The 25,498-nt window shown below is 35.0% G+C and overlaps 1 protein-coding gene across 2 annotated transcripts in view; it reads right to left on the reverse strand.

Annotated features, from left to right (window-relative positions):
• Nucleotides 1-13,876, reverse strand: part of LOC125067002 (serum response factor homolog) — a 226,099-nt gene extending 212,223 nt beyond the window's left edge. For both annotated transcript variants that reach the window (XM_047675367.1, XM_047675366.1), the window contains exon 1: nucleotides 13,338-13,876. In XM_047675367.1, the coding sequence (XP_047531323.1) occupies nucleotides 13,338-13,742 (405 nt within the window). In that variant the 5' untranslated portion in view covers nucleotides 13,743-13,876. The remainder of the gene's footprint in view (nucleotides 1-13,337) is intronic.
• Between the last annotated feature and the right edge of the window lie 11,622 nt (nucleotides 13,877-25,498).

The raw sequence follows: 25,498 nt of genomic DNA on the forward strand, positions 1-25,498 counted from the left end.
CAAATCTTTCATGCGTGAATAACCACTTACGAATCGCTTTAAAAAATATAATTTGATCATCGCAAATCGTTATAATAATATAATAATCATTACATAATTTGTCTTCTCGATGCAAAAACTTTTGCGCTCGAAGAAATAAGTGCCCGAGGAACTTATGATTCAAAGAGAAATGATAAAAACAATTTGGGACAACGCATTAAGAGATGCGACATTTCTCCGACAAGTGCGACTTGTGACATGGGCCAGGAAAAAAATTGCTAATTGCAACTACAATGGAGTACAAAGCGACCGCGCTTCCCACGGAGCATCCGACAGCGCGTGCGTGCCGAACATTTCAAGGGTGCTTGTCTTTTATTGCCAAAAATTAATGCCCAGTAAACAGTCCTTAATTGCAAGCCACTTGTTTAACTCAACTTCTGAAACAAGTAGCGCCGGCCAACGACTGAGGATTTCTCTTTCCAATATTCAAACAGACTATTGTAACGCTCAAACTACTTCGTATAAATGGCACTACAAAAAGGTTATTCAAAGATAAAACAAAATAATCAAGAGAACGCCTATGCATTACTACCGATAAAATTGAGGTCAAATTTATGACATAATTGATGAGTAATTTAAAGCAAAGAATTATATTTTATTTATTTATTAAAGTGACAGTAGGTACTCCTTGGCAAAAGTTGAGTAATTTGGTTGTAACGGTGATTACGGTAATTTTTATCTAGATCCTAAAACATCTTCTCTTCTTTAGACTAGTTTAGCAAAATATATAGCAAATTAAATGATAACTCAAAATGTAGTACTAAATTAAATGAAGTGTGTAGAAAAACTAATGTGTATGTATTTCCAAAAGCAAATCCGCATTAAAACAAATACACGACGACTAATGAATGCAAAGTGCGCCTACGGCGTTAAATTGAAGTCGTTTAACATGGGTTTAACTTACGAGGCAACTGTGAATAATTATCGACACTTGCTCGCCACACATTCGTATCAAGATGCTATTAACAACAATTACTTTGCTGATGACACAAATAGTAGAACTCAAACCGCAACACTATACAATACACGACAATAATATATTTATTATTTATTTTAAGTTACGCCTACGTATACAATCTTTATTCTTATGGAAGAATGACAGTTTTTCCACGTTGCTTACTAACACATAATTAAACATTTCATGCACCCTTACTTTTGAGCTCACAGGCCACGAATCAAACATCTTGACTTATTTGGACAAAAGTCCAGTAAAAGTACTGATGTCTACTTTCACTGGCGCCCCAGGGAGATAACCATTATCGTCGCTTTGCAAACCGCAATTCCTATGATAATGAGACGCAGACACGAGGATAGGATTATAGGAGTGGTTGGCGTTATATAAGAGAGTAAGAATAAGATCATGTCTATCGAGTGCTTAAATACAAAAATCTTTATTTTTCTTAAACTTGGTACTTTGTGACATTAACAAACGATAAAATAAACAAGGTTTTGTCAGCGAGACAATATTTAATATTGTATATTAAACGTTACATATATAGTTGTAGGCAATTGAAAATTTATGTCTGATTATTTTATTTATTTATTTAATTTATAAGATTTCTATAACAGAATAATGAGCAATAAAGCAGTCCTTCGACTTCCACATATGAATTTCCTGCTCCTCGCTACCAATGGGATGATAGGTATTGTGAAAAAGAATATTATATATTTACAAAAAAAAACACTTGTACTGGCATATTTGTCAATCACAACTGGACAGCCAGATGCCCAGGTATAGAATATATTTTTTTATACATTAATCTATATCGTCGCATAACAAGCATGTCATGAATAATGTAAATCAAATTGAAACTATAAAATCAACAATTGATCATACTGAACAGCTTTCAATGTTAAGGATTCAAATTTAAACACTAATGAAGCACGTGTTGTAGTATAAATACAATATATAGCATCAGGGTCCGAGGAAACCCCAAAAACAGGTTATGAAAGGCCAGGTTGCCATATTTGTGAGCAGTTGTGGAGTGGATTAATCGTAAATGGTCTAAACGAGCCTTCTGCCTGCCCAAGTGTATACCACGTGCTTTGTTTGCCATTTCAACTAATCTTACGTCATCCTATACGGAATGCAATGATGTTATAACTGTAGACACACATTCGATTACTTGAATGATACCCAAAATAAGTTTAGTTGAAGAAATACTACTACTCAATTTAATCATGCTATGTAAATCAAGAGCGACGATTTATATTTGGAGGAAAACTCCCGGCACTAAATTCTTTTCTCTTACCAAGATTTCTCGCAATTCGTTAATTGTCTGGAATCTCGGAGGGAATTTTGTACGAGTTCACCAATCCCCGATTCCCATTAAATCAATCGAGATACCCGTAATGATCAAAAAGTGAAAGTACTCGTCAGGCTTCATTATCTCTCACTACAAGATCGGAAGCCACATGCTTAATCACGATTAATACACGAAACGATCGACACTTACGGATTGAACATCCAAAAACCCATTGCAAGAAAATCTTAAGGTCCAATGTGTTTTAAACAAACTGCAAAGTTAAAATAGCTCGGTCCTGTTCAGCTTGTTTGTTTTGAGCTCATCAGACGCGACCGAAAACTTGATTACAGAAAAAAAGATAATAATTCAGTATGAACCAGTCGGCGAATCTTTCCTTGAATAGCGGTACTATATGTAAATTGCATACAACGAAATTCAACCAAATTTTGATCTGGCGAATGGTCATGAAAGGGTAATAAGAAATATAATAAGGCAGTCTAGATTTGACAGTAGCATATACTGTTATAATTATAATTTAAAAACCAAAAAGTTATAGATATGCCGAGGTAGCAGCTAGTAGTAGTTTAGTAGAAACTGAGTAACGACTGGACAGATTAATTTAACCGACACTTAAATAATAATTACCGACCACTGGAACCAGAGCATTATCGTAACTCCGGTAGCAAGTGGATTGCGTCCAAGAATAACAACTTTAGCGCATTTAATATAAAAGTGTTTTGTGAAAGGTACTCGATAAAACAGCAGTTTTTGAAAGGTTTTACTAAATATAATTAAATGTACATATGATAATATTATAATTTATACTTACGTATTTTCAAAAAAAAAATACATGTCATAATTTACTTTCAAAATTTTTGTATATTTACAATAATTAACTAAATAATCGGAACTGAAATTTAAATAAAAAAGCTGCAAGGGCTAAAATATTGTCCTCTCTTTTTTATGTTTCAAGAATTAAATAGCCCAATCTAATACGCAACAATAGCACCGAGAACTAACAATGCCCAATCCATAGAACAATAGGCAATACTTGATTCAATAGAGCGATACCTTCTAGGTGTTCAGTGCATAGTTATAAAATTAAACGCACTGTCACATGCAAATTTAATGATATCGAATTGCTATCGATACCAATGGTGCCGATAATTGCACGTTTATAGGCTAGTTACCGTTTCATTCATAAACAAGCGCGATTACTTTATGAATGGCCGTCCAGCTATGCCCTTAATTTATTGTGTCAGCCGAGCAACTTCCATAAGTTTCCTGCTCGCCTATTACCATTTATCGAATGTTGCCCGTGCAGACTATCATTTTGTAGGCGCTAACTTGACCTTGATTTATGAAGTTCATTGAGAAACATTACGAAGTGTTAGCAACGTTCAATTATCTACGAACGCGACCTTACTTAGTTAATACTAAAAATATCGCCACAAGCTATGTAGCCATTACTGCAATATAAATGAATTTATTAATTAATTCAATAAATATTGACTCAAAATATATTAGAAAACGCGAAAAACCCACAACACAGTCTCTTATTATGAACTAAAACTTATCTAACATATACTATTTTTTCTTAATGGCCTCCCATTTCTGAATAAATTTAAGTGCTAAATAAACAGGCCTTATCTGTCATCTCCACAATGCAACGGGTCTGAGGGTAACAGGAGCCGACTGAAGCACCGCGACGACGATACTATCACGCCGATATGCATCAAGGAAGACCAGTTGTCAATACATTTCACCTGCGAACTAAACAAACTTGATGGCCTGTCGGTGACCAGAACGAGTTCTCATGAATTGTGTTGCTTCCAAGACATTTTTATACTTCTGTCTGACAAGATGTACAAGAGCTCGTTGCTTACATGTTAATTTACATCCTATCAATCCAAACTTTACGTCGGTGTTACGTCGACGATGATCGTTACACTATAAAAATCTGACCCACGTTATATTCTAATTGACAAATACGAGCAACCAGCAGATTTTTTAGTAAATTTAAAATTAAAAGATAAAACTCTATCATATAAATACGCTGCAGACAAAATGTACCTTATTCGCTTAATAATATAATAAATTAGAAAATCTTTCAATTTAATTTCTCGGTAAATCGTTTTGAACTTAGACATTATGCAAATAGTACTCTGATATTTTGCTAATCTTATTTACTGGACAATTCAGACGTCTGTGCAAATAAACAAGTGGTTCCAATAAAAGGTTCGGTTGGAACCAAGCGCCTCTAAGAGATGCCGCCCTCCCTAAAAGGATAATAATACGTCGTTTCCATGCTCTCAACCTACGGCGAATCCTCGAGACTCCGGGAGAAATGTAAATTGTCCTGGCACCTGACAAATAGCTTAATTAACGACTAACACGCGACACGTGAATTATTGAGATTATCCAAATGGTTCATTACTAAGCTTGCAGCGCAACGTTTATTATGCACAATTACGACCAGTTTTATGGTCGTTATAAAGCGTCAGTAGGTCGCTCTAGATTTTTTTTTTCTAGGTACATAATGAAGGTTTGATAGGAGTGATTTCTGGAAAGATTCCATTAGCAACTTTAAACGTTTCAAGCTTGTCGTGGTTAAATTCAAATGCACGACAATTTAAAGACCTTAAATGCCATCGAATACAATGAACAAAGGGAGCTGAAGGAAACGTTCTAAGGTGCCCACGAGTAGTAATTTAATAGAGGCATTAAATTTCAAGGTTATAATGGGAATTATGTAAAGAGATTTGGTTTTTTTTGCAACGCAATGCGTCAGTAGGCGTCACGTGGGCGCGCACGTGATGACTTTGTGGCATAAAACTACACGACCGTTCGCGTGGGCGACCGTCGCAACACTGATTCATATTAAGCCTACGAAACGAACTTCAAACTACGAAAGACTTAGCAGCACATATAATATTTTTGGAATATATCATACTGGAAATCTGATAATTCGAGAACTTACAACCGACGGAGATGATTTAACGATCAAGACTGAAAAAAAAACTTAGAATGTTTGAAAGAAGCGCCTGTAGCACGCGACGTCCGTGGCAAATTCCAGTTTCACATCAAAACGTCGTCCGTTCGGGGAAACAATGAAGATAAAAACGGTTAGGTGGTTCAATTGCATAACGATGCTGACGAAACTCGAGCTTTCCCACTGAAATCTGGATGTTTGGTGGATTTTTTAATTGACGAAAAACAAAAACGCGACGCTTCGTCCAATGCCGCAATCAAATAAAAACTTACTCGTTAATGTTTTATGTATGATATTCGCGATGCCAATACATTATGGATGGGGCCCCGCTGGCTACGTTCGGTTATTTTGACGGAACGCCAGATATCGAGGGGCTCTATGGTGGGCGAACCTCTTTGGCGTTTTTCGTGACGACTTTAACTGATAAGATCTCCTGCCGAATAACAACTGTACGTGGTCGTGTTTTCTTTATTACAATTTTAAACGGGTAAATTATTTTAAGATGTAAATAATTAACACGATTTAAAAGGAAAACAAATTTATGGGTTGTAACATAAAGCTAATGTAGTAATTTCAAAATAAATTAAATATACAACGTTTATTTCAGTGACAGTCGGATCTTTGAGGCTGCAATACAAATCGAAATATACATATCATTTTTTATCATCGGTAAAAATAAAATTCAAGTTTAGATTTTTATGACAAAGGAATTTTATTTCGACTAAGCTCGAAGTACCAATTTCATCAAACGAGTACATGCAGGTGTCCAAGACTAGACTCATAAAGCTTACGTGCTAAACGTAATTTATCCCATACATTAAGAGATTACAGTAATTAAGTACTATTTCGCAATAACGCGTATAAATTTCTCGGTTGAACATGAAATGTATGGTTTAAAAGAATTATAGACCGTACTCGATCGCGTGCGCCTCGAGTCATCCATTAATATAAAGAAAATATCACATTATATAAAATCACACAAATGAGTATCTAAAGATTTTTTAATGCAAATAAAGCCTTCCAATCGTATTGATTAAAGCAAGGCTGATTTAATAAGGAGGATCGTTAGACATGGCAGAATGTCGTTTATCATTGTATCCGATTACTACCAACTGTCGAAAAAGAAGGGAATAAATGCAGATATTCGTCGTTGGAACGTAGCCGTAAAATCCCACGGAATTGATCCCGTACTCGAAAACCGGCTCCTGCGTCACATTTACGCCTCACTTACACATACGCGATTCGAGATAAAAGCTTAAGCGATTTTAACCGACTTCAAAGAGAAAGAGGTTATAAATGGTGACGAAATAAATTATCAATCGTTATGTATATTACTCAATATCTTCGCCGATTGAAAATGTGTTCTATTTAATTAACATTATTAACAACATATTTCACTTTAGGGAAAACTAAGGAACCCATCACTTGCTAAGTGGCCATCTTTATCTAGTAATCGAAATATGAAATAAAATAGATTGCAAGAAATTTTAATATTTTTTCCAATTAAAGTCAAATAAAGCATTATAATGTTGGTACCTAGATTCCATATAAATTAACTTCAAACGTATACAATTTTAAAGCAAAGATTGAATTAAAATTGACGATCATAATTTGTAAGATGTCAAAAATGTATAATAAATATATAATTCTCACAGCTCGCCTAAGCTCGCGCTATAAGGACGTATACTTTGTTTGTCCACAAGGTGCTCATTACAAGCGATAATGACTGGATCTATCTGCAAGTGTAATGCAATCGCACTGAACAGCCACTTGGAAAAAAAACGTAAATATATATATATCTTATCTGTGCTGAATTTTATTAGCTGTAACCTTAGACAGGTAGAAAGGAAGTTCACACTCTGTTATAAACTTTTAGTTCGATAATATGTAAAGCAGTAAGATAATCAATACCTTTAATTAAATAACGATGTTATTGTACATCATAGAGTCATAAGTATTATTTTTATAGGATCAAATAAAATCATCAACAAAAAATCAATTTAAACGTACAGTTTAAACAATACCTACTTTTTATGTTCTCATTTGGTAAATTATGGGCGCTTATGTAAGGCGCTTCGAGAAACATAGCTAAGTACGGCAAGCCTTGCACATGATAATGTTTTCTTCTTTACATCACTATAAATAAGGTTAAATTTTGAAGAAAGTTATTTATTCAATGTGGCTGACTGTACGCGCCTCCGGGGTAATTACACGGAGATCGTCTTTAATTAAAATTTTCGGATACTTCGCAGACTTTAAACTTCAAAGGTAATTTTCGTACACTAATTATTTACTGTATTATTTTTATGCTACAAAATTCTTTTGGTTCCAACTTTTTAAAGCAGTTTTAATGCTCTATTTACTTAAAACTTTACACTGAATTTAAGTCTTATTTTATTTCGCCTAAATTTACCTCGAAACAAATTTTCTTTGAATTAAAAAAATGTGCCAAGCAATGGGAATCTTAGTCGCATTACAAATTCAATCAGCAACACAATTGCCTGTTACATTTAGCCAAAATCCGGGTAATGGTCCTTCATAATCGTGCACACAAACGATTTTCTCGAAAACCCACCTCGTGAACATTTTAGTCGTGATCGCAGAGAACACTTTGATATCACCGACGACTAACGAACTAGTGTCTGACCGATAAATTCGCCGATTAGTCGACAAACTGTCCATCCTTTTGCTAATCAGTTCTAACTGCCTGTCATCTGTCTATAAGAAACCTGCGACCAAGATTGATGTTAATTCGAACACAGATTGATTTTTAAATAAAATATTTTATGTCAATTTCATATCATTTGTTTGTTCTATAGAACTGTCGGGTTGTCTTTAATATGTTGCAAAAAAAATATGCTGCAATAAGTTCAAGAAAGTTGAAGGATTTTTTAATTATTATTCAATGCCCGGTTTTATCGGATTAACGGACCCCAAAACTACTTGAAAGCACAGTTGGCTCAGCAAAGGCATACGATACTAGGCGCGCATAACAACGAGGCGTTCACGTTAGGTGTCGCTGGGAGGCGGGTCTACTCGCCAGACATTCCCTTTCCACCGACCAATCAATCTAACCTTCCCTGCCCCCCCGATGCGCAACAAATATACACTATATCGAAGAGAAACAGTTGTCTCGCTAGAGATCTACTTATATTGGTGGTCATTTCTCTAACTCTTAACAAGTCATGAACTCCTAGTAGCCGACTTGTTTAGGCGGTCTCTCTTGGTGTTAACTAACATACAATAATTTCCATAAAAGTAATTAGAACATTCATTCTCTTCTATTTTAAGCGGTGGTTATACATAAAATATATTTTAATTTGTTTTACTCTCTTCATATATTTATTTAAAATCTATTTTATTGAAATATAAATTGTAAGCAAAATATAAACGTTGAGGAGGTTTTGCCAAAATGAAACAATTATTTATTGCGTACACTAATTGCAAAGCAGCGCGAGCGAGTCGGCGACCCATATCTCACGGCCCGCGTTTTGTAATGCTAATAATGGAAGCAGGCGCGGGCCGAGTAGTAGAGGATTTTAAGTAAAAAAAGGATTCATCTCTCTAATAACACAAATAACACGGTTATAATAATAACAATAAATGTACCATTCTGAAATACTTTGAAATGATGAACGTCTCATTTTTTTTAAGAGTAAAGGAGTGCCTTTTATAAATAATGATGGGATTGATCTCTCGTTCACGACAGCAGAAGAACCAAATATGGTCCCAAAAGTACTAGGCCTGCAGAAAATGGAAAGAGATTGTAATGGAAGGACTAGACACTTTTAAAAGTAGTCCCATGTTATTATAAAGATAGTAACTATGTATGTATCTCATTTTATTATAAATAATATAATTTTATTACATTAATTTGATGGTGTTTAAATATTATTATGTATAACTTTATTTTAAATATAATTAAAAAAATATTTCTAAAATACACAACTAATGCATACAGACCGAAACGACCTCAAATTTTTAAATTATTGTTAAGTAATAAAATATTCTTCTACCGTATTAAATTTATAAAAGTTAAGCTAAATAAAACAACTTTATTCTATAAATGAAGAGGCAGATGTCAAAATACAGAGCCCTAGATGCTAGCTAATTATTTAGGTAATAGCTAATAGACGCATCTCAATTTTCGCGTGCCACATAACAATAGTTAGGAAATCTCATGATCTAAGCGTCTCGGGTCCGTGTGGGAAAATAATCTAAGTCGCAATCTACATCGGAGCTAGTTCCTAATTAATTTAGTAATCGCTCGTGACGACTTATTCCGGCCTTAGACCCAACCACGAACCTAACGAAATCACGACTCCGCCTGACAACGATAATCGTTATTTTAAATTTATTAAAATGTCCTCCTTAGGGACAATATCGGGACCCCTATATCGGACTGTATAATTTATTCTCGGAGCGGACTGAACCTCTTTAAGATGAAAAGTATCATAGGCTAAGGGTTTCATTTCTGTCCACATTGTTGACTCATTTAGCTCTCTGTGACCGGTTTTTAGCGTCTACAGATCGTGATCTGAGCCCCTTTGACGGTCAATTAAAAATGAACTATCTCCGCAAGTTTCTGATCGGAGCGATGCCTATAATAAAGTTGAATAGTTAATACCTGTCGAGTGAGAATTATTACGTTGAAAACTTGGATGATTTTAAAGACAGAAGGCGAAACTAGAAATAACTATACATAAATAGGTAGTTGATTTTATCTTTCCTCATGATTCATCTTACATGCAATCGATGTGCTCATATGTATAATTTATAATATACCACTGGTACATGCAACGTTATAAAAACAACAAACAGAAATCTCATGAATCGAACAAAAAGTCCTGGCAACAGAAGCAATCTTTCAAATGTAACCCGCTAACGACGTAACATACTGCTATAAATTGCGATACCCGAGTACAAGGCTTACGTTTCATCCAGTTGGAAGTTGCAACTACAACCAGCCTAGAGCTACGATGTCGGCGATTACACGACGACCATCTACAATGGATCGCCGACAAATACCGACAACGGATCATGGCGCCTCGACGACTTCGCTTTGTAATTACTCACAAATATTCCAATTGGCCTGTCAGATAGACAAGAACTTGAATAGTGTTGTATCCTAGATCTTCATTTAAAGATCGTTATAAATTATATATTTTTAGTAATGTGGATATAAGTATTTACTTCGTGTACAAAAAGATAAAAGCCATTTATTTTTGCAAATAAAATTATCGAAATACTTTTTTTTATATGATTTATAATGATAACATCAATTTGATAAAGTTATACGTACTTCGTAAATGCCGTTTTTAAAAAATTATATAATTGAAGATATTTACTAAAAGTGCTAGCCTTAAGATTATCCTCTTTTATTAAATTATATCGTTTTGATAGCGGCTTTGTAGACACTAAAATTTTAGATTTTGATAAAATTATTATACATTTAGTTAAAACAAAGACAAATCTTTTTTAAGCAACAAAATAACTCGAATTATTTGGTATGGTTTTTTTTAAATTTAATTAAAACGTGTTGTAATCGTTATAGCATACAAGAGGTATACTTTTTAGTAATAACATCCACACATTACTTACAAAATTAAAACGACCCTTTTTTATAAATTAAAATACTTTTTTATGTTTATCAGGAACGTATATCCTTTAGAATATATTTCCAAAACTTGTTATTTGATCTACGATAGTCCGAGTTTTAGTCCGTTTTCAATCGTGCTTATCGATTAGATGTAAAGTAACCCGATAACAAGCGGATACGGGCGCTTGTTCGCTAACAAGTGACGTCTCCACCCGCTGAGAAAACATTGCGAGTTGTTCCTTTACACAAAAAGTTAAACATTTAATATAAATAAAACAACCAATGATTGAAATTAAGCAATACGCCGTATAAAATATATGTTTTTTTTAATTACCATTTTTAATAACGTAATGTCGATTGTCGAAGGCATGCGTATGTACAGCCATAAATAATAATATGAATATTTTTCTTTTCAAATACTTATGTAATAAGTTTTTTTTAAGCTTAGTTAAATTTTTGTCTAAATCTAGATTAATGTCTGTACCATAGTCAAGTAATGCACGTAACCCTTTAGTAATTTAAGATGCACTAGATATATGTTAATGTCTTATTATCGGCGCATCAAAGTATGCTCCGTGCCTGCGACTTAGATTTGACTGACAACCCTACATAGCATCGATGTCCCAATCCTGTTATTTTCATACCAACAATACTTTTTTTTCCTTTTTGGTATATATAAAAGTGCAGTTTTTTACTTTTGTACATGCAACAAATGAGATCCTTAGTTTTGATAAACATTTTCATTGAGAAGCATAATTATTAATTATTGAAAGAAACTACATATTTAAGTTGATTATTGTATGAATTTAGTAAAATTATTTATTTGAAAAATAATTGTGGGATTGTATATAAGGAAATGGTTTATTTTTATTTTTTTTTACTGCCCAGAAAAAGTAAACGAAAATTAGCGTCGCAAAAATGATTCCATGTACCTTTTTTAAATTTTAAAATGTATAATAGTACGTTCCAATGTTGCAGGCGAAAAGTTATTAAAATTCCTCTCTGGATTAGAAAAAAGCCTGTTTGTAAGAGACATCTTCCTACGCGAATGAGTTGTTTTGCTAATTAAAATAGCCGTAGGCAGATAAAACTTTGTGCCACCGTAAACATAATGTTACATTGATTATTTATTTTAAATAAGCACAGAAATATATTTATGCTTAAAAATAAATCTTAATCAATTACATAAAGATAAATAGGTAATAATTTCTACAATTACATTTTTCATCATACGAGTTTGCCTATGCTTGTCTATGAATACGGAAAATTATATTTTTGTGGTACTTTTCTTTTTACCAAAATACTAATTGATTTACCAATACCATTCTGAATGTTTATTTTAGATCAATTATTAAAGTAAATTGATTATTATTATTACTACGAATTTGTTACTAATGTGTGTAGTGGCGCCATCTATTAGAAAATACATAAAACTGTGTGACAGATGATTCTTAACCTACTTAAATTAAGTGAATAACATAAATTTTCACTAAGAATCATAAAAAGGCTTTTATTTATTATGTTTTTAAAACGAAACTACAGTTGCAATACTGATCTTGTATAAAAAGCAAACACAGTATACTTACGACTGAATGTTGTATATCAGCTGACATCTGTCAAAACTTTCTTCACAAATGCTCACAAAAACACATAAAAATCGGTTTAAACACACATTTTCACCTTCTCCGAAATGAAAATATGCTCTTAAATAGATAAAACATGCATATTGATACACTTTCAGCAATATTCCATCTGTTGACTTTAAAGAGTTTAACATAACCTCTGCAAAAAAACAAACCTCAATTTGTGCTGCTTTTCCACAATAAATTCAATATTTATCATTTTATATCCTTTTTCTTATTGCCTTAATAAGTGTAAACGCCATTCATTGTCAAGAGAGCACTCATATTCACTTCAAAATATTTAATACAAGTTTCTTTATGTTTTTGCTTGTTTTAAGCAAAACAGTAGTTTTTCTGATATATTGGTTAATGTTATTTATTAATAAATATCGTTTAACTTCTTCTAATTATGTAAAGTCAATCTCTTTTAATTTGTAAATGATTCATTTCTAAATCTATGAAAGCGTTGTAAATAAATAATAGTAAATAGAACATATCTTACATTATTTAACATAAATATTTATTTAAAATATTACAAATAGATTCTATAAATTATTTAATGCATGTTATTAAATATTTTTAAGATATAATTAAATAAATTTTTGAATAGTTGTAGGAAAGATAGCTATTTCCTAGCCTCAAATTTTTGGTAACGTCTTATTTTGAGTTGTTTTGTTACACTTTTTCTAGACTGTTATGTTATTTTACACAATTTTATATCCCCTTTCACTGTCTGATTAAGAGGATAATATATTACACTTCCACACAGCTCATAGTGACCAGTACTCTTCATAGGCCAACATTATGGAATATTGCCAAAAGTAGTCTCAGCGACCCACCTTCTTCATGATTCCTGTCTTCCGCTTCGAGAAAGTCGTGTATCGCCGTAGCTTATTATCAATGTACTCCATTTTAATTTTCACGCGACCTTTAGTCTTCTTGCCATTCGACGGTGGGGATTTCTTGGGCTGAAGGGAAGCATAGCCATCATCAGCAATGTCGGGCATGGCACAGTGTTCTAGTCCGAGGCTTTGTGACGGTCTTTCGTCGTAGCACTGGTCTGAAGGGCGCTTCACACCAGCTCTAGGCACCGGGCAGGCCTGCATGCCTGGCCGGAGGCCTCCACCGCCGCCGAGGGAGCTCGGTGGCCGGCCCGCTCCATACATGTCCGGCACATCTCCCAGGAGTCCCATACCGTAAGGCGACCCGAAGCGGGGCTCCCGCGCTCCGCCGGGCGCGTCCATTATAACCTCGCAGTACGCCACAGTAACCGGTGCGCACACGCGCTTTACACACCTCACCGTTCGAACGTCGAACGGAGACTGACCGAAAACGCGATAGAACCGAGGGCGGGACTGACGGCTCGGCCGCTCGGACCGCGACTGACTTCGCGCGGTTCCGTCCCGCGCACCTCGACCTCTAGCCGTCTCGCTCTTACACGAAATGTAAACTCGCCTCTCGATAGGGACGGAGATATCGGGAGCGGCGTAACCCGACACATCCGTAGGAAACCGGGAACCCGCGAACGTTTCAGTGCCCGAAATCTGTTTTAAAATAGAGCTTTTATTTTGAGTTTATTTCGTAAATAGAAATAATAGAGTCGGAAGCGAGCGCTGCGAACGCGGCGGCGGAGCGGTGGGCTGGCCGCGAGCCATATTTAGACTCGAGCCGTGCCAAATATGGCAATGGCGGTCAAATGGGGGCCACTGAAATCCCTCCTACTCGCAGCTGGCGATTTTCACGTCTAATAATTAAAAACTTTGTCACGTTCCTCATTGTGCATTACATACTTATGCGTTGACATATTATGCCTATAGATAGATACTAATGTTACAGGTCCGTCAAAGAGATATAATGCTAAGTTTTTGTGTCCGATTTTCCAGTCCAATATGCTTTTAAAATAGGTTCAATGTCTCTAGGAAGGCATAACCATTGCATTGCACTTAAATACGTTTTCTACTAAATGGAAACGTCTGCGTCGGCATTTTTGCATAGAAGTTTAAACATGAATAGAATATTAAAGTCCAAAAACAAAATTCTTTCGAAAAGAGCTGAATTTTTTCTGAAAAATATCTCTCTATACTCTCGATTTTATAATAATTGAAAATAAAATATTATAATGAATGTCTGTCTTAAATATTATCTTCTGTATAAGTTATAAGTACTTATGCACATATTTTGGAATATAAAAAATACATAATTATGAACCGATGGTAACGACTCGCAGCTTATAAAACTCAACAAAGCACAAAATATGAATTGAATTTAAACTAACAGTTAAAGAATTAACACCTATTGTCATCAGCGGTGTAGGTGTTGGAAAAAATATATAAATTTGTTTTTTATTTGTCAATTTTATTGCGTTGTTAGCGAAAATCTGTCAGTTTCCATCCGTGTCGCTCGCAGAGGCGTTTAATTTGCAATTTTTCCATTTTAAGACAACTTTATTACAGTTGAGGTCTTCGACCTGTTTTTCATTATTTTTAATAAATATACATATTAGTGTCTGTCTGTGATTATATATATTTTTCTTTAAATTATTGTTAATTGTAAACTTTGACTGTTTCTACAAATTCTCAAGATATGTCATATCAATTTTCATAAATACTTCCTACTTTTAAAAAGTAAAGAGTAGGTAGATTTTAACGCGTTCCGTCAGATTACTTATTAATATAAATAGTTTTTTTTTTAAAACCAGTAACTTACGTAAGTACTACGTAATTATATAGTGAAATAGATACTTATTTAATTTCGAGCCATAAACAACGACAACTACAATAATATTTATGAACGTTATTTATAGATAACTCATATACTATGAACTGGTGATTTTGTATACAATGAAAAGGAATGTAATGATACAGTAGGTACAATACAAAATATGTTACTAAATAAACATTTGAAATAAAATCAGTACATATTAGATAAAATATATTTTTTTAGTAAAAGACTTAAATATATATTTTGGAGTTGTCTTAATAAGGTAAACATAATTAAGTTAGTATAAAATAATTATCAAACAATCATCATACTTCGGTACAAACCAATACATATTATCAAGGATCGCTTGATATTTGCAATGATCGTAGTATCTTTGAATTACATCTGCTACTTCTATTCACCACAGATGGCGACACTCTTGCTGAATGACAGAACGACCATTATTCTTAAATTCTTCCAATTGGACTGGACACTGGTATATTCTTGACTATTGGAAGGAAGCAACAATGTTATCCGTGTCAATTTTAACAGTAAATACAATACATCGGGTTATCATTAAATTAACTACTTTCTTAAACTTTTTCATATTTCATACCATTATAATCATGTTCAAGCTGACAATACCCTTTTCCTAGTTCACGATTTCCTATGTTTTGGAGAGCCCGACTATATGGCCTAGGCAATGAGTACAGTAAACACAAATCCGTCACAGTTAGCTTAGGTTTATTTCTCTAAACATCGGTAATCATACTGTATTTGGAAAACTATCTAGTGTACCTCAGAACAAGCAACGAGAGGACCTGCCTATCCTATAGCTCAGTTCACAGTAATAAATCTTAACTGTACTATTTGTCAAAAGGAATTTTAGTCATAGTAAGAAACTAAAACCGAGATACTCTGACTTTATACTTAAGTTTCAAATTTTAAACTCCTTCTCAATTCAATTCTACGACTTTATTTGACAGCGCATTGAGCGCCAATAGCGCATTGGTTGACGGGAGGCCTAGTTATGTAAACAGTCACACGTTCAATCCTGATTATTATGGTCCCCACTCCTAGCAGAAGCTTAAATCTTAATTAGAGGGGTAAGTAGGTATATTAGAAATCCTTGAAATGGGTCATTGCTATGTTGGTTATCTGCTTTATATTTATTGCATATGTTGGTTATCTGCTACTCCTATAAAAAATTAAATTAAATCGGTTTGAATAATTAGTTGAAGCCACTATTAATTAATAAAATGATGTTTAATTTCATAATTGATAAATAATTTTGAAACATTTTACCGCGTGCAATTACGTCAACACCAGGAAAGTTTAGCAGATATCTCGAATCTGACTCAGACATACTATCGGAACAAATGTTCTGCAGAATTTATATTAAATTCTAAAATTTTGATTAGTGTACACTCGAATACATAATTGGGTCAGGAAAACCATACTAAATAAGTTATTTTGGATAATATATAACTCAATAATATCTCTACAATAATTTGTACTGTTTGAGATGATAAATATATAAAAAAGTGAAAGCACTTTCTAATCTGTAGGTACTAATATATTTTTTGTAACACCTTACTGAAAAAATACTAAGCCAATTTACATAAAACTTATACCAGAAGATGCAGCAGAAAAATATCAATATTTACATTAAATCTTTCAATACAGACTGTTGACGTCACAAGCGTGAATTATTATTAAACACGGGAAAAATTACTTATATTACTATTGGTTGTCGATTAATGAGTTACCAAAATGTAAAACTGCTTAGTGTAACGATATAAAGTTTCCGGAGAATAAACGTTCCAAATTACTGAACTACCTACTAGTAGGTAAATGAAATTTATACTATTAATATTAAAAATGCAAACGTAACTCTGTCTATGTGTTTGTCTGTTTCATAACAAAAACACTGAACTGAATTTGATGAAATTTGTTATGAAGCCATCTTGAACTCCAGGGAAGGTCTATTTATAATTTGCCTAATATCTGACAAGCAATTGAAAACGGAAGCGAAGGCACGGGCGACGACTAGTTTGAAATCAATCTAATTTTGTAAACAGGGTTTATTTATATCTACAAAGATAATGATAATATAATATTGAAAATGGGATTAAAATTTAATACGTGAATATTGTGGTTAAAACAATAGGTAATTAAATATTTTCTTACTAATTTTTCCTTCTCTAGAACGCACTGTAATTAAACGTGTGCATGATTTTTGTGGCGTAGACATTGGTATTAATTATACATATTTACGGTTTGAAGGGAAAAATGACGATGGAAGTAAAAGTTAATATTTATTATTTTACAATCACAATGTCTATAATCGGTGGTAACAATTTTCTATCAGTGGTGCTATTACAGATACAGCATAGCAACTGTTGCTATCAAATATTTGTTGCGGTTTGATATCAAACCAAACAAAAAATATAAATTAGTATTATGGACCTATGCATAGTACTCCATAATACTGATTTATCGACTGCAACATTTAGCCTAGCAATAGTTGCTTTGCTATAACCATAATGGCACCACAAGTGACCTATCATTTTCCAGCCCACCTACCTATTGGAAAATTTAAAATGTATATATAAATTTGCCTACAATATTAAAACATTTAATTTCCAGTGATATACAAACAATCTGTATTCCTTTCAATAAAACGCTTTAATCAGAATCGGTTGCATCGAAAATATAAATAATAAATATACTAATGAATTTACAGAAGTGGTTTAAATTTTTTTTAACATTACCTTTCATGACATTCATAATAAAGTAATTACTTGTATAAAGATAATTTTATGTATCTCTAAAATGGATACGTCAAATTATTCAGTAACAAAGAAAATAATACTGACGTGACCGCACAATGTCATTTAAAGTAATATTTTCATAAACTAACATATAATAGTTATATATCAATACGAAATGTAATCGAAAAAGTGATTTCCGTCACAGTATTGAGACTTTCTAAACGGTCGCAGCTGGTACGCATTCCACGCCAAATGCGGCGTGTGCCAGCCATGGCGTTGACGCAATGCCATTCAATATGCCACTGTGTAGGGCCCGCATTATTATTCGAAATCACGAATCGAACATTTATTAATTATAATTATTTGACTAGGATATTTAAATTATTTTCATACTTTATCATTTTGATCAAAAACAAAAAACCGCCCAGTGTCTTTTGGGCGGTTCTTGTTCTTCCTTCTGGACGGTCTCAGTTTTAATATAATGCAACTTATATCAAAATACAACATCGTTAATAATTTCATATTGAATTTAAAAAAATAACAATATTGTCCTCTATCGTGACTTGCAATTTATTAAGAACGAAATTTTCAGTGTGTTCAAAAATTTGCATTGATTTGGCTTCTAGTAAAGTTACTGTAAGCGATATTTGTTGAGAATGGCAAATACTTATTTTACTAATCTCATGGGCAAAATTATCCTACTTGTATACTGATCCAAATACCCTAATAGCAAATATCTCTTGTTAGCATGAAATAGGGTTTAATTGATCGAATGGATGAAACCTAAAAGATGCAGAAGGTTGCAAAAGCTTTGCATCACCTCGGGGAGGATAATGTCTGACGGGGGACTGCGATAGGCTAAGTAGACAAATTGATAAGCTTTCTTTACTTTCCCCTTATCATGAGACACATCGTTGTCAAAGTATTGCCCTTTGTACAGTAGAAGAGTTAAAGTATTAAAGCTGAGAGGCAAAGTTACAATAATTAAGACTTTCAATAATTAATATTTTCCAGAAAACAAATATTAGAATAATAGCAGCATATTTGTAATGTATATACTAAGTAACGGAACTGCCATTTTTGTTCAACCCCTGAACGTCACTATTGTTTTGATAGATTTAAGCAATATCTATATACACATATACATATATATATATGACGGCGCGCTGATTTTTGATTAATTTTAATGATAAAAATTACGAAATTATTATTTACGATTTTTAATAATGTTTTAGTTTTAGTTAATTGTGTTATAGTATTAAAAATATGAGCGGGTAACTCCGAATAGAGTAGTGAGTGTCGCCTCGAGGAAGAGCGGCCGGCATTCGTTTGACAGCTGCCGCACGAGGTGCACACGTGCTAATCTATTGGCTCTAATCCAATTATAATAAAGTGTTAATTGTGTACCTTTTGTGAAAAATTGCAGAACAATAAAACGATAAGACTTTATACAATACGAGTGTGCTTTTATTTTCAAATTCCTGCCGTTACAACACCCACTATGGATAACGACACCCAGGATCGCTATGAGGCTCCTTCTGACGCTCCTTTATCAGAAGTGGGATTACCTGTGACGAATCAGGAACAGAATACAGGCCAGTGTAATAATATTTCACAAGTAAATGAGTGTGAACGTTGGAAAAATCTTTTTGAAATGCAGCAACAAAACATGATGGAGTTAATTCGTGCTATACGAGAACCACGTGTCTCCAGCATGATTACGTTGCCTGAGTTTAATCCCGATACTCCAGAGCACGACGCTCGCGCCTGGTGTGAGACGGTGGACATATGTTTACAAGAAAAACCTATTTCTGGCAGTGATTTGATAATTACTATGAGCAAGGCACTCAAGGGATCGGCGTCACCATGGCTAGCCCAATCTAGTTTTTCGGGAATTACATGGCCGCAATTAAAAAACCTGTTCTTGGCTAGATTTGACACTGTTGAGACTCCAGCTGCGAGTTTATGGCGATTACTGAATAGTACTCCAAAGGAAGGCGAGTGTTTGTCTGCATATGCCGGACGATTTATGAGTACTTTATTAGTGCAATGGAAATCTTTATCGAAAGAGCAGATTGCGATCGCGATTACTCTAGCACATGCTTCAAAAATTGAGCCGCGATTGCAAAGAATAACATTTACTACCGAGATTGACACTCGTAATAAATTACAACAAGAGCTCATGGCTTTTAGCTTTAGAAAAAGAGCGCCTCCGCCTAATGAGAAGACTACTACGTCTGTGGAAGCGAAGAAGCCACGTATGGAGAATACGCGGCGATGCTATAATTGTGGCAAGATGGGTCACGTATCTAGTGATTGTAGAGGCAACAGTAGTCGTGACAGTAATACTAATACGCGACTTGAGATATCAGACACAACCTCCTCTCAACAGTCGAAGGAAGCTGGCGCGCAGAAGAAGACAATCACTCCGACCTGCTTCAAGTGTGGCGAACGAGGCCACATCGCGCCGCGCTGTTCCAGTGTGGATGTCAAGGGCAGCGATGCAAGGACCGAACGGCGAGTGAATGTCTGTTCCATCCAACCAGCTATGGATAAGCTCGTAGATGAAACCGGTGAGATGTTTTCATTTTATTTTGACTCGGGTGCCGAATGCTCTTTGATAAAACAAGTTCTATCAGATAGGTTTCCAGGTAAAAGACAATATAATGCAGTAACATTATTGGGTATAGGTAACGCTTGCCTTAATTGCAATATCCAAATTCTCGCTACAGTTTCAATTCAGGGTTATTCAGTGCAGATACTGTTTCACGTAGTGCCCGATTCCTGTATTTCCAACGATATAATGATTGGAAGGGATCTGCTTGCATTAGGGTTTTCAATTGAGATTTCTGAAAACAATCTTATTCTTAAAAAGAACAGGGTAGTTTCTATTTGTGACATAGGTAAAAAGGTAGACAAATTCGAGACTATAGAGTGCGACGTATCCGATCGTGAGAAAGAGCAATTAATAACCTTACTGAAAAATCATTCTAGTTATTTAGTTGAGGGTACACCCACTGGTAGGGTTAGTACTGGTCAGCTGGTCATTAAACTAATAGACCCTAATCTCACGGTTCAACGTAGACCCTATAGATTGAGTCCAGACGAAAGACAGGAAGTACGCCGTCAAGTCAAAGAACTATTATCAGCTGGCATCATACGCGAGAGTTCTTCCCCCTTCGCGAGTCCAATTATCCTAGTTAAGAAGAAAGACGGGAGCGATAGGCTCTGCGTAGATTATAGGGAACTGAACAGCAATACGGTGCCTGATAGATATCCTCTGCCACTTATTTTGGATCAAATACAGCGTTTAGTGGGTGCAAACTATTTTACTTCTTTAGATATGGCTAGCGGCTACCATCAAATTCCTGTCCAAGAAAATTCTATAGAACGTACGGCATTTGTTACACCGGATGGCCAGTTTGAGTATTTGTCAATGCCTTTTGGGCTTCGCAATGCACCTTCAGTGTATCAACGTGCCATTAATAAAGCCCTTGGGGCATTAACTGAGTCTTTTGCTGTAGTATACATTGATGACGTCATCATTCCATCACGAACAGTAGGCGAGGGCATTGAACGATTACAGCTAGTTCTTAAAGCGTTAACCGATTCTGGATTTTCGCTAAATATAAAAAAATGTAGTTTTCTTAAAACCAGGGTTGAATTTTTGGGTTATGAGGTGTCGGCCGGTGAAATAAGACCAAATCCTCGTAAAATTCGAGCCCTTACTGAGCTTCCACCACCTCAAAATGTCACTCAACTTCGACAATTCATTGGTTTAGCTTCCTACTTTAGGCAATTCGTACCTGGGTTCTCTCAAAAGGCAGCTCCTCTTTATGGGCTTACCTCGGGAAAAGGTAAAATCAATTGGAATCCCCAACTTGAGAAGATTCGTCAGGATATAATAGACATTTTGACTGATAAACCTGTATTGATGATCTTTGATCCTAAACTCCCAACGGAGCTACATACAGATGCCAGCGCTGAAGGCTATGGTGCAATACTTATGCAGCGAGTTGATGGCAAACTGCATGTAGTCGAATATTACAGTCGCCGAACTTCCAGCGCTGAATCAAAATACCACTCATACGAGCTGGAAACGCTTGCAGTAGTGAACGCTGTCAAGCATTTCCGTCACTATTTGCAGGGTAGAAGGTTTATTGTCGTTACTGATTGCAATGCTGTCAAGGCTTCTAAGTCGAAGGTTGACCTTACACCTCGTGTTCATAGGTGGTGGTGTTTATGATGAATATAGACTGGGGAAACAAATGAGTCACGTAGATTTCCTTTCCCGTAACCCGTTGCCAAACACAGTGCGTTCAGTCATCAAAGCTGAACAAAAACGTATCCATTTGACTATGATTTCAGACCACTTGGTTACAGGCTGAACAACAAAAGGATAATGAAATTAATTCTATAATGACAAAACTTCAAGCAAATGAGCTTAGTAGTGATATCGCTAAAACGTACGAAATTAGGCGCGGTCTTCTTTATCGTAAAATTGACAGAAATAACAAGAGCTATTGGTTGCCAATAGTGCCTAGGGAATTTCAGTGGGCTATAATTAATCATGTGCACGAAAATATCATGCACCTAGGGTGGGAGAAAACATTGGAAAAGGCCTATTGCCACTATTGGTTCCCAAATATGAACAAGTACGTACGAAAATTTGTAGAAAACTGTATAACTTGCAGAACTGCAAAGTCTAATTCGGGAAAAGTTCAAGCTGAACTACATCCAATCCCTAAAACTCCAATCCCATGGCATACCATTCACATGGATGCAACAGGTAAATTAAGCGGTAAGAAAGACGCAAAAGAGTATGTTTTTGTATCAGTAGACGCTTTTACCAAGTACGTCATATTACATCATACACGTAACATAGACGCAAACAGTGCCATTTCGGCATTAAAATACAATGTCTCCTTGTTTGGTGCTCCTACACGCGTCATAGCTGATCAGGGTCGATGCTTTGCTGGAAAAGAGTTTAGAGACTTTTGCAATACACACAACATTAACCTACATCTTATAGCTACCGGCACAAGCCGCGCAAACGGGCAGGTAGAGCGAGTCATGTCCACATTAAAGAATATGTTAACTGCTGTTGAGGTAGATAATAATAAGTCATGGCAAGATGCGTTGCCTGAAATTCAGCTGGCCATTAACTGTACTATAAGTAGGGTTACAAAGGCAAGTCCTTTGGAATTGTTAATAGGAAAGGTTGCTAGGCCCCTAAATTTAATGTCATTAGAAACCGATGACATAGAAATAGATTTAAATCATATTAGAGAGCAATCGACACAAGCAATAGAAATGAACGCTTCCTCGGAGAAAGTAAGATTTGATAAAAGAAAAGCTGTTTTAAAAAAATTTCAAGTAGGTGATTATGTGCTTCTTGAAAATCACGAGCGTAACCAAACCAAGCTTGACCCAAAATTTAAAGGCCCCTATAAGGTAGTTGAGCTGTTGGATGGTGACCGGTATTTACTGCGGGCCCTTAACTCTAATAGGACATATAAGTATGCACACGATCGTGTTCGTGCAATGCCTGAATGTTATGTTCCATTAGAGTTAAGTGGCGGACTAGAAATCCCAACCAACCAAATTGAGACAGAATGTGCCGATGACGGCCATAGTAAGTAATTACATTTTCTTTCAATTGTATTTTTGATCTATGTGATATTGACTGTGTGACAAAGACTAGCCTGTGTGGCAATGACTAGCCTGTGTGGCAACGACTAGCCTGTGTGGCAACGACTAGCCTGTGTGGCAACGACTAGCCTGTGTGGCAACGACTAGCCTGTGTGGCAACAAATGGCCTGTGTGGCATTGAATAACGTATGAACCATGTGTGACCCTATACTATGTGTACTTTTTATTTAATTTACGAAACATTACGTTGTATCTGGACGCAAATATTTGTAATCACTGTGAGTTGTTGTATAACATTAACTAAGGAAGTTACTTGAAGAGTCAGGGTGACCAAACGGAGTGTGCTATAAAAAAAAAAAAAAAAACGATGTCTTTGGCTTACAGATGGGACACACGAGGACGTGTGATAATGCAGGACGGCCGTGACGGCGCGCTGATTTTTGATTAATTTTAATGATAAAAATTACGAAATTATTATTTACGATTTTTAATAATGTTTTAGTTTTAGTTAATTGTGTTATAGTATTAAAAATATGAGCGGGTAACTCCGAATAGAGTAGTGAGTGTCGCCTCGAGGAAGAGCGGCCGGCATTCGTTTGACAGCTGCCGCACGAGGTGCACACGTGCTAATCTATTGGCTCTAATCCAATTATAATAAAGTGTTAATTGTGTACCTTTTGTGAAAAATTGCAGAACAATAAAACGATAAGACTTTATACAATACGAGTGTGCTTTTATTTTCAAATTCCTGCCGTTACAACGCCCACTATGGATAACGACACCCAGGATCGCTATGAGGCTCCTTCTGACGCTCCTTTATATATATAGAGACTAATACATTTAAAATTGTATTCTATTGTGTGCATGTAAAATTTCACTTTCCATTTACATGCACATTAAGATTATCAACAAAACCTGGATCGGTATAGCTGAAACTTAAATGGATGATCTTACGTCATGGGCTTCTGATCAACATGTTACCAACCTGGAAAATAGTGGGATTCATGATGAAACATGAATACAACAACTAAACTAATTAGTAAGAATTATGTAGACAAGATCAAAGGTGTTATAAGGTTACGTATAATTAATATGCCAGTAACGTTCCCTTAACTTATGGTGACAACATATAATCTATTCGTCACTGCGTATCGGTTCGATGACCCGCCGTTGTTGGGTGATGCCTGAAAATGGCAAGTTTCGTTATTATATTCAAACGCCTGCGTCATCAGGATTGACTTGCGGAGCCATTGTAATCTTATCTGATTCGTTCTTATGAATAAACAATGTTTTTTAATGAAAGATGAGCTTGATGATCTATTCTGGAAGAACGAATTGGAACACAGCATAGAAGACGATCGTGAAATGTCAGAAAATTATATGCAATATCGACTATATAACATACTTTTAGCATGCATGCATCAAAAAACACATTGATGTATGTCAATTTTTGACTGTTCACGATAGTGGAGCATTTTGGATCGTCTTATTTTGAATTTGGAAACATTTTGAAACGTCTTATGAATAATAATAAATATAAACCGGGCAGTTAAACAAACAAAAAAAACCCCGAGTCAAATAAAAATTGTCGAGTCTCATTTTGTTTACTAAGCAGTACTGAGCTGAACTTAGTAATTGTTGTAGGACAACTTGATCTGTGTAGTATAAAAGGCTTATTGATTCTAAAAACGAAAAACCTTAACTATTTAGTGTAACTATTCCAGAAAATTGCATGAAAGGATTAAGTTATTCTTCCTAAATCTTCGTCCCGTCCGAAATTTCATTTTACTCAGTGTTAAATTTATATAACGAAATAATAATTTAACTACTAGCAACATCTGTCTCTAGGTATGTCAACCCTATTTGTTCTGTCA

The sequence above is a fragment of the Vanessa atalanta genome, chromosome 10, assembly GCF_905147765.1.
Source record: "Vanessa atalanta chromosome 10, ilVanAtal1.2, whole genome shotgun sequence".
Lineage (NCBI taxonomy): Eukaryota > Metazoa > Arthropoda > Insecta > Lepidoptera > Nymphalidae > Vanessa > Vanessa atalanta.